Source organism: Myotis brandtii, unplaced genomic scaffold (genome assembly GCF_000412655.1).
Source record: "Myotis brandtii unplaced genomic scaffold, ASM41265v1 scaffold24, whole genome shotgun sequence".
NCBI classification, from domain to species: domain Eukaryota; kingdom Metazoa; phylum Chordata; class Mammalia; order Chiroptera; family Vespertilionidae; genus Myotis; species Myotis brandtii.
In genome coordinates, this window is record NW_005359063.1 from 1,214,512 (window position 1) to 1,225,682 (window position 11,171).

General features: G+C 40.2%; 1 protein-coding gene across 16 annotated transcripts in view; it reads right to left on the reverse strand.

Annotated features, from left to right (window-relative positions):
• PICALM (phosphatidylinositol binding clathrin assembly protein) overlaps positions 1 to 4,315 on the reverse strand; it is an 83,936-nt gene extending 79,621 nt beyond the window's left edge. For 15 of the 16 annotated variants that reach the window (XM_014540233.1, XM_014540238.1, XM_014540237.1 and 12 more), the window contains exon 1: positions 4,143 to 4,315. In XM_014540233.1, the coding sequence (XP_014395719.1) occupies positions 4,143 to 4,262 (120 nt within the window). In that variant the 5' untranslated portion in view covers positions 4,263 to 4,315. The remainder of the gene's footprint in view (positions 1 to 4,142) is intronic. The other variant, XM_014540240.1, reaches the window with a different exon arrangement.
• Between the last annotated feature and the right edge of the window lie 6,856 nt (positions 4,316 to 11,171).

Genomic DNA, 11,171 nt, shown 5'->3' on the forward strand with positions numbered 1-11,171 from the left:
AACCGCTCCTTTTTTTCTTTTCTTTTTTATTCTGGGCCAGCTTTAGCTCTGAGGCCTCGGTTGCTGAAAGCAGGTATCTGGTTTGTTTGGGTTCTATAATCGAAACAGTGTTTCAACTCCAGCTCTGAGATCCCGGCTGGCTGAAAGCAGGTTTCTGGGGTTTTGTTTAGCTTCTATATTTGTAACAATGTTTCAAACTGCAAGCTCAGAGGCCAGCAGCAGCAGGCGAGGAACGTTGGCTTCCTCCGTCACTGAAGCAAGCAAGCCTCATGTTCACTTCAAGCTGCCTGGCTGGCCGGCCGCCATCTTGGCTGGCAGTTAACTTGCATATCGCCCTGATTAGCCAATGGGAAGGGTAGCAGAGGTACGGCTAATTACCATGTTTCTCTTTTATTAGATAGGATACTAGAGGCCTGGTGCACAGATTCGTGCACTGGTGGGGTCCCTCAGCCTGGCCTGCGCCCTCTCGCAATCTGGGACCCCTCGAGGGATGTAGTAGTGTGTGATATGGTAGGCGGCTGGGAAGGAACCTGAGCCCGAGCCAGGCACCACACGACTCCCACTCATCCTGGTCCTGCTGCGCCTGCTGCCTCCACCACTTAGTAGCGTTGCCACGAAGGTGGGAGAGGCTCGTGCCGCCACAGCAGCACTCGCCAGCTGTGAGCCTCATGTCTGGTGCCTGTTGGTCAGCTGAGCAGTGCTCCTGGTGTGGGAGCGTACTGTGTGTGAGTGTCTGCCCCCTGGTGGTCAGTGCGCATCATAGCGACCGGTCTACCAGTCGCTTAGGCTTTTATATATATAGATTCTTACAATAAACTAGAGAAAAGAAAATGTTATTAAAAGTCTTAAGGAAGCCGAAACCGGTTTGGCTCAGTGGATAGAGCGTCGGCCTGCAGACTGAAGGGTCCCAGGTTCGATTCCGGTCAAGGGCATGTACCTTGGTTGCGGGCATATCCCCAGTAGGAGATGTGCAGGAGGCAGCTGATCGATGTTTCTCTCTCATCGATGTTTCTAACTCTCTATCTCTCTCCCTTCCTCTCTGTAAGAAATCAATAAAATATATTAAAAAAAAAAAGTCTTAAGGAAAATACATTTACAGTATTTACTGGAAAAAAATTCCACATATAAGCAGACCATGAAATATACCAGGAGTACCGGTTAATAATGCGGAGTTTGTAATCAAAGAAAACATGATAATTTCAAGAGAAACATCAAAAGTGCTTTATTCAAAGTAATGTCTATCGCTAGCTACAAATTTTCCCATCTTTCAGGTAATTTGTGGATACCGTCCCAATAGAATTTTTCTTGTTTTGAGGCAAACCATTCAGAGACCCAATTTTCCACTTTTTGGTATGCTTTGAAGTGCTGCTTAGAAAGTGCATGTGCCATCGATCGGAACAAGTGGTAATCTGAAGAAGCAAGGTCTGGTGAATACAGCGAGTGGGTTAATACTCTCTAGGCAAGATCTTTTAACGTGTCTTTAACTGGTTTTGAAGTGTTTGATGTGCGTCATCATGAAGCAAAATTAGTTTGCTGTGTCTTCTGGAACATTCTGGCTGTTTCATGATAAAAGCATGGTTCAAATTGATTAATTGTTGTCGGTAGCGATCAGTATTAACAATTTCACCTGGTTTTAGAAGCTTATAATACACCACACCTTCCTGATCCCACCAAACACAGAGCATTGTCTTCTTTCCAAAGAGATTTGGCTTTGCAGTCGATGTTGATGGTTGACCTGGATCAACCCACGATTTTGTGCATTTGGGATTCTCAAAATCCACTTTTCACCTCCAGTCACAATTCAATGCAAAAAAAAGACTTGCTTTCGTGCCATTAAAGCAACATTTTACTGATAACTTTTTGGTTTTCCATTTGTCTTTCGTTCAATTAATGTGGCACCCGTTTTCCTTCCTTTAAAATCTTTCTCATTGCTTGTAAATGATCGGAAATTGTTTGCTGAGCAATGTTTAATCTTTCTGCAAGTTGTTTTAGAGTTTGACATGCATCTTCATCCAATAATGCTTGTAATTGTTGGTCTTCAAACTTTTTCGGTTGACCTGGATGTTCTTTGTCTTTCACATCGAAATCATCACTTTTAAAGCGTTTAATCCGTTGTTCACAAGTATCTTGAGATGGAACATGTTCACCATAAGTTTCCCGAAGTATATGATAACTTTCAGCAGCACTTTTCTTCAAAATAAAGTAATGAATTATAACTTCCGGCAAATGCTCTTTTTTTGGCACGAAATTTGATATTTTTAAGTGTAAACGTATCTATGATGTTAATACCTTCAGCAAAGTTGACATGAAGTTTTGAAGCTTGTTGTCAATACAATAAAATAGCATATATATAAAATCGCATATATATCAACATATGTATAACTCCACCTATTAAAAAAACTGCATTATTAATCGGTACACCTAGTAAGTCTATGTTGTTCAAAAGTCGACTATATATATATTTTTTTAAAAAGTTAAAAGTACATATAAACCTGATATTCTTTCGATTAAATGATCATGATTGTAAGTAAACACATTACAGATAAATTTACCCTAGTTAAGATCAAAATGTTTCAAGTTACATTGAAATGAATATATCCAAGCATTTCTACTGACTCTGTATACTGGGTATAATGAATTAGAAAGCAATTGAGTAACATATGGCAATACATGTCCTAAAGATGGTCATGCCTATTGACTAAGTAATCATTTACAGGTAACACTTCTGGAAATAATGATTAAAAGTTAAAAATTACAAATAAAAGCAGTCAATGAGTGTTAAAACAGTGAATAATAAAATTTAAATTTTCTAGCAAAGGGAACAGTTAAGAAAATCATAGAGTATATGATCAACTATGTAATAACTAAAGATAAATACAAAGAACATAGAACATGGTGATGCTTATGATGCAGTATTTTTTAAAAACGAAACAATATTTCATCTAGATACAGCTATAAAAATATTTTCGGACAAGGACCAAAACAAACAAACAAACAAAACACACAAAAAGGTGCAAATGGATCTGTTGCAATGATAAAGTTGTTGGTAAATACCTGTTTTAATTCTGAATTTTAATAAAGCTCTATTGGTATATGTCAAAGATGACAGAAAAGTCTCATGACCAAAAAGCTCAAAATAATGAATGAGTAAAGTGATGGATGTCAGAAAGTCTTTGGGCTCAGTCGACCTATGAACCAAGAGGTCATGGTTCGATTCCCAGTCAGGGCACATGCCCAAATTGCGGGCTCGATCCCCAGTGTGGGGCGTGCAGGAGGCAGCCAATTAATGATTCTCTCTCATCACTGATGTTTCTCTCTCTCCCTTCCTCTCTGAAATCAATAAAAATACATTAAAAAAAAGTTAAGTCATTGTGCTCAGAAGTCTAATACCAATGACTAAATCCCCTCCCCATCTCTATGGAAGCTATTTCCCAGTGGGCAGCATTTTTCTAAGGTACATACCAATGTGGACTTGTCTAGTTCCATGCAAATGTTTTTTTAACACAATTTTAAATGTTGCTTTTAACAGAATTTTAGAAGTATACTGGGCTGAGAAAGTCATTTAAGGTAAGAACTCAAAAGTGAGTTCCTAGACTTGCATAGAAAAAAAAGATGATTCTCTCCAAACATTAAACTGAAAAAGCTTGTGCATCTTATTCGTTCCCCTTTTGGGTAAGAGAGACTTCAGATACACATCTTGCCTCTGCTGAAGAAAGCATTCTTCAATCAGTCCTTCTAAGCAAAAGGTCATCACTCCCATGAATTAGGCAAAGTGCTTCCACAGACACTATATGAGATCAGACAAATCTGACTGGTCTGTAGTAAAAAAGCAACTGGATATAGACAAACATACAGTCCATATACAAGGCCTGCAAAGACTAGTGCCAGTTACAGAACCCATTTCTAGGCATTAATCTTTGCTTCTTGATTCCATTATTGAAGCCCTCTGTGCTCTGACCCACTTTCTGCTTTCTCGCTTACAAGCCATCTTTGCCCATATTATACAATTATTTTTTCCTTAGGCACCTTGCCCTTTCTACCTATATTACTCAGTTGCTGAAGCCATTCCTGAAGTTTCAGGGTAAGAAAATGAACAATCAGTCCACACACCAGTATGCTTATTAACCAAAAATTCTGCTTACCTCATTTCCATATACCATCAAATGATGAGTTGTAATGAGAGATTTGAAGACCACTACCCAACTACTGTTAGTAGTTCTTTCAAATAAACTGTCTGCCAACTGTGGGATGTTCACATTCATCTCATTTGTGCACTGAATTAAGTCTGTAATAAAAAGAAAAAAGATTAATTTATTCGCTGGCTTTAGTTTACTGTTAATGCCAGATTTGCATACTAACAGATGAAAGATCTAACAGAGTAAAGCAACAATAGGTAGTTTGGAAAAGTTGTAAAAAACCTCTCAGAAGAAGAACTGAGACCACTACAATCTACCTGAGAAGTAAACAGGGTATGATTAGAATCACATAAATGATCAATAATATCAGAAAGTAAATCAAACTCCCCCACAGAGTAATTAAACCTCAATATTTTTATTTATCTCAAAGGAAATTATTTCAAAGCCTTGAGGAACTTTCAGTTTTTTTAACTACTGATAAACATTCAGAGTTACTACTATTATTCATCCCTACCTTTTAAAAAACTTTTAAAGAGATCATGTATGTGGAAGAATGAACAAGCTGAAGGTCCTAGAATACTGTTTGAACTAACAGAAAGATAACAGATATGTTGTATGGTCTCTGAGAGAGTAGAGTGATTCTCATTCTTTTCTCCCTTCCATTATACTGAGTTGTCTCAAATATCAGCTGATAGCAGCTAGCTAACACTGACAAAACTGAAAAATGGACTGAAGTTTCTTATTGCAATAAATTTCCAAATAAGAAACAATCCGGGAATTCTACTAAATATTACCCTGAAAAAGTTAAAATAAAAGTTCTAATTTTAAATTTCAAATTAGAAAACATTACTATAAAATAGTTTAATATACAATTTTTAGCACCAAAACGAAAACAAAAAAATGCTCTTTAAGACCACAAAGTTTCACTCCCAATCTGCTTAAGAGATTATTATTGGCAAATTCAACAAAAGAGAAAATACAAAATATGATCCAATTTAGAGAATAGAGAGTAGACCAAGAAATGAGTTGTTTTACTTTTAAAGTATATAAAGTATCATAAGTATTTCAGTTGTAACTACCATAAAGGGGGAAAAATTTGAAGTTACTCATTACTCACTAGCAGTTTGCCCATTTTTAATCTTCAGTGAATAATGATTAATTATGAATTCAAGTGACCTAACTTGGCCTTCATTGCTAGCAAGAAATATCAATGTAACTAAGACCAATTATCTACTTATAATCTTTCAAAAATGTTTGTTCTAACAGGTCCAATTATTATACAAAGTAACATTTGATAAGCAAATCCATTTTTGATAAGCAGTTACCCTGGCCAACAATGCTTAAAGAACAAAGCACAACAGTCAGACAGAGTGCCATGGAACAGAAGAAGCATGACAAGGCTTTCACAATTCAGACTACTGCAACAAAATTGAATAGCACATTCAGCCTGCTGTGTATGGTTCAGCTCCTGATAGTAAGAAACAGAATATGATCTCTGCCTTCTCTGAATCTTCTTGAATAGTACCTTTATACCTGTCTTATGGCACTGAAAATATACCGCATTTGCCTTATTTCCAAAGTTAAGTTTTCTTTGCCTCTCAAAATGTAATCTGCCCTGACCGGTTTGGCTCAGTGGATAGAGCATCGGCCTGCGGACTGAAGGGTCCCAGGTTCGATTCCAGTCAAGGGCATGTACCTTGGTTGTGGGCACATCCCCGGTAGGGGGTGTGCAGGAGGCAGCTGATCGATGTTTCTCTCTCATCGATGTTTCTGGCTCTCTATCCCTCTCCCTTCATCTCTGTAAAAAAATCAATAAAATATATTTTTAAAAAAATGTAATCTACTAAGGGCAAGGCCTATCTAACTCTTGTTTGTGAATTCTTTAAAACTTCAAGCACAGTTGTCAAGTTCTGAACGTAATTACAAGAAGTTATATTCCTAGCCTTTTTCCAATGTTTTTTACATAATCTAATTTCCTATATCCTTACAGAAATTGTCTTGATAATCCATTCAGTTCTTAAAAATAATAGTTAATTCCTCATGGTCACATCAACAGTAATTTTACTCTTCAGAATCTTATTTTAATAGTTTTCTTTTTTAAAAAATTTTTTTTTATTGGTTTCAGAGAGGAAGGGTTAGGGCAGTGGTTCTCAACCTTCCTAATGCCGCGACCCTTTAATACAGTTCCTCATGTTGTAGTGACCCCCAATTTCATTGTTACAAATGGAACATAATTAAAGCATGATTAATCACAAAAACAATATGTAATTATATATGTATTTTCCGATGGCCTTAGGCGACCCCTGTGAAAGGGTCGTTTGACCCCCAAAGGGGTCGCGACCCACAGGTTGAGAACCACTGGGTTAGGGAGAGAGTGAAACATCAATGATGAGAATCATTGATTGGCTGCTTCCTGCACGCCCCAACCTGGGGATGGAGCCCACAACCCAGGCATGTGCCCTGACTGGAAATCGAACTGTGACCTCTTGGTTCACAGGTCAACGCTCAATCACTGAGCCATGCCAGCCGGGCTTATTTTATTAGTTTTCAAAATTAAACCTGTCACAAAATTTCTTGTCACAATACTGCCCCAAATGCACTCCTATCTCTCTGTGTATGTATATATACTCCCTAAAGTCCATCAGTACCAAGCCTCCTAAACCTCCACCAATTCCACTTTCTCCTCTTCATCCTACTACCACTGCCAAAGCCAGAGTCCAAATCTTACTTATTTCTTAACCAGAGTATACCACTTCTCCTGGAAGCATTCAAAAATTGGGGAAATTATAATGCTCACTGAGGGGCACTAGCCAGGTTTGACTCAGTGGATACAGTGTCGGGCAGGTATCTCATTGCAGGCTCCTGGCCGTGGTCAGGGGCATGCGGGAGACAGCCAATCGATGTGTCTCTCACACATTGGTGTCTCTCTCTTCTCTCCCTCTCCATTCCACTCTCTTAAAAAAATAAATAAATCAATGGAAAAAATACCCTCGAGTGAGGATTAAATAAATAAATAAATCCTATTATATACTAAAACCCTAAGATGCAAATTGAACGAACGGCAGAGCGACCGGATGCTATGACATACACTGACCACCAGCGGGCAGACGCTCAATGCAGGAGCTGCCCCTGGTGGTCAGTGTGCTCCCACAGGGGGAACCCCACTCTGCCAGAAGCTGGGCTCACAGCTGGCAAGTGCAAGTGGCGGTGGCCGGAGCCTCTCCCACCTCCACGGCAGTGCTAAAAACCCCTCGGGGGATGTCCGTCTGCTTGCACTTAGGTCCAGTGGGCAGGTAAACATCCCCTGAGGGGTCCTGGACTGCGAGAGGGCACAGGCTGGGCTGAGGGATCCCCCCACTCCAGTGAACAAATGTTGTGCACCAGGCCTCTAGTAAGTAAATAAAAACAATGCTCACTGAGGGGTTTTATTGGCAAATATTAAGAGTGAAGGAAACTGTTCTGCAATGTACAGTTAGCACTCCACAATTAAAAACCTGCCCCACCCCACTGAGAAATATTGGACTGACTGATCTTTACTTTTAGTGACAACTGATTTGGGGACTCACCCACCCCACACACAACACTGATCTACAACACAACACTGACTGTCACGGCTTAATTTCAATGATTTCCTCACTGCTTAAAGGATAGCATACATTTCATCCTTGTCAATATCCTATTTGAATCTGTTTCCAACACAAACACACTTTACAGTTTTCTGTGATGTACTTTGCTGTTTTACATCCAAATCTTTCCATTCTTGCTCATTCTTCAAAATGAATGCATCCTTCCCCTCTGTGAGGTCTTCCCCTTCACAGACTAAGTCCTCCACATAGTCATTAAAGCTGGCACATAATTCTACACTATAGAATTACTCTGCACTATAATTATTTACTTCTAAATCATTCTCTTCTACTAGATTGAGAAAACTGAAAAGGAGCCTGCAAACATTTTTGTTAGCAATTTCCATGCTATTCATCACAGAGCTAAGTAAACTGCTACATTAGTCAGATAGAGCCTGGTCTTAAATAAAGCCAAACGTATATATTTTAGTTTCAACTACAGTATATTGTATTAGAATTAAAGGCCCGGTGCACAAAATTCATGCACTCAGGGGCCCAGCCTGTGCCCTCTTGCAGTCCAGGAGCCGACGGGGAGTGGGCCTAAGCCGTAAGTCAGACATCCTTTAGTGCTGCTGTGGAGGCGGGAGAGGCTCCCACCGCCATCGTTGTGTTCGCCAGCTGTGAGCCCGGCTTCTGGCTGAGTGGCACTCCCCTTGTGGGAGCACACTGACCACCAGGGGGTAGCTCCTGCGTTGAGCGTCTGCCCCCTGGTGGTCAGTGCGCATCATAGCGACCAGTTGTTCAGTGTTCGGTTGATTTGCATATTAGCCTTTTATTATATAGGATATATGTAATCTATGTTACATTTCCTTTGTGATCAGCTCTCCCCTAGCATCACTCTGCTTCAGTTATACTGCTGTCTCCTTTGAATTCCCTCCAGTAAGCCAAGTACTCTTACCTCAGGTGCCCAGCACTGCTGTTCCTTCTGCCTAGAACACTTTTCCCAGATATCTATACTCTTTGCCCACTCACTTTAATTCTAATAGATCTTTGCACAAGTGTCACCTTACTAGATAAACATCTCTGAATATTTACAAAAAAATAACAAAGCCTCAGGATATTCCTCTACCTCCAAACCCTCACTATAGCCTCTAACTTATTTACTCTGCTTTATTTCTCTCCAAAGCACTTATTATTACCTAACTCATCCTAATTTATTTAAAGGCTTTCTATCCCAGTTAAAATATAAATTCCATGTGGACAGAGCTCTGTTTTCCTCTCTGCTATATCCCCAAAGGCCTAAAATAGTGCCTTGTGTACTGTGACCACTCTTACTTTTTGAATAAATCATTCATTTTTTTAGTATGCATACAGACAATCCGAACATGACTTTTTCCTTAAAAAAAAAAGCATCCAAGTGTTAATTTTTACATAGACTAAACCAATACTATCTGCACAACTATCTGCACAACCTGGTCTTCTCAAAAGATTGAAAAAAAAGCTGAGCCCATTACATGTGAAAATTTTCAAATTTCAAGTTAAGATATAACAAATAAAGATTTTTATTATAATGTTTATGAAAACAACTAGAGGCCTGATGCACAAAATTCATGCACAGGGGGAGGAGGACTGTCCCTCAGCCCGGCCCGCGTCCTCTTGCAATCCGGGACCCCTCGGGGATGTCAGGCCTAAACCAGCAGACATCCCTCTCACAATCCGGGACGCTGCATGCACCAGTGACCATACTTTTCTTGCTGTTGTATGGGCAGCTACTTTTTTTTTGCCCTGATTATAAAAAGTAGTACATAATATGATCCTTCTGAGGCAGTAGTACCATTTTCCCCATCTTATGGGTGGAAAAACTGAAGCAGAAAGAAGTTAAGTAATTGGCTTTGTCACACAGTTATTAAGTGTCAGAATCAGGGCTGACCACAAAATGTGCAAGCCAGAGTCCATGCATGTTATCGCTCCATCATCCTGTTTTTTCAGTGTTAGAGTAGCCTTGCCAGGTTTTAATTTTTAAATCTAAGAGACTGTTCCCAATATACAGGGTAGGATCCCTAGGCATGGCCGGCGATCAGGGCCATCTGAGGGGTGACCAGTGGGCAGAGTGATCGGGGCCCCCCGCTGGCACCTGCCTTGGCTGGCGGGCTGCCAGTAGCCGCCAGATGGCGCTACCTCCTGCATTGAGCGTCTGCCCCCTGGTGGTCAGTGCGTGTCATAGCAACCAATCGTTCCGCCAGTCGGTCAATTTGCGTATTAGGGTTTTATTATATAGGATTATATAGGATGTTTTAGAAATGGCCACATAAAAGTTAAATAATTTCAGACACTAAAATATAACAATTCACATATAACAGGGTAAATGAAATGAGTTAATGCTGACATTATGAATCCAGCATAGACCAAACGCAAAGCGAAAGTTATACAAATATTACTGAGAGAAAAGAACACTGAACAGTTACACAAACTCTGTAGGACATACTTTCCCATAGTATTTTAACTCAAGTAAGTCATTTTCTCCATGCAGTAATTTTACCACCACACAATGTTTCTACTATAGTAACTTGAAAATGCTTCCAAGTCTGAGCTCCAACAACTCAGGAAGGAAATGTTTTCCCCACCTCTGACTAACCAAAAGCAAACTGTTCCAAATAAAAGTCCAGCATAACCCAGGAATCTTCATAGCTATTGCTTTTTCCATTCTCACTCCAGGAGATTTCATTATTTAAAAAGCACAAACTTGGTATTAAACTTTCCTTACCAATCAAAAGGGTTCCAAAGTAAAAAATACATCTTATGTTTTGTTTTAGCTGATTTACCTTAAGAATATAAAAAATGAAATACCTTCTTGAATATTACATTATTAACAATTCTTAAACTCCACACTAAAATAACTACTTCATGATCAATAGGGTCTTTGCTTTAGGTCAAGATGAGAATTCATGTGGATTTCTAATATTTAAGGATAGGAAGAAACTAGACCTACCATGGAAACAAAGAGCAATTTTCCAAACAGAGATGACAGAAGGAACTAATCCCCACTATACAAAATGCTCTCTCTTTTATTTAATACTAGAGGCCCAGCGCACAATTAAATCGTGTGTATGTAGGGTCCCCTAGGTCTAACCTGACATCAGGGCCATGTCCGCCGGCCCACAAAGCCTTGCACACTCTGCGGATGCTGCTGGCGTCCCACCACACTCATCAGACGCTGCCGGCGCCCCGCGACCTCCAGAAGTCCCGCCCACCACGGGACCCATCAATGCACCTCCTGGTGAGTCTGGTAGTTGGTCGTGACGCCATGACGGCATTACGACCACAGGCCTTTTATGATATAGACTAGAGGCCCGGTGCACAAAAATTTGTGCACTCGGGGGGCAGGGCAGGGGGGGTCCCCCAGCCCGGCCTGTGCCCTCTCGCAGTCTGGGACCCCTCGGGAGATAACGACCTGCTGGCTTAGGCCTGCTCC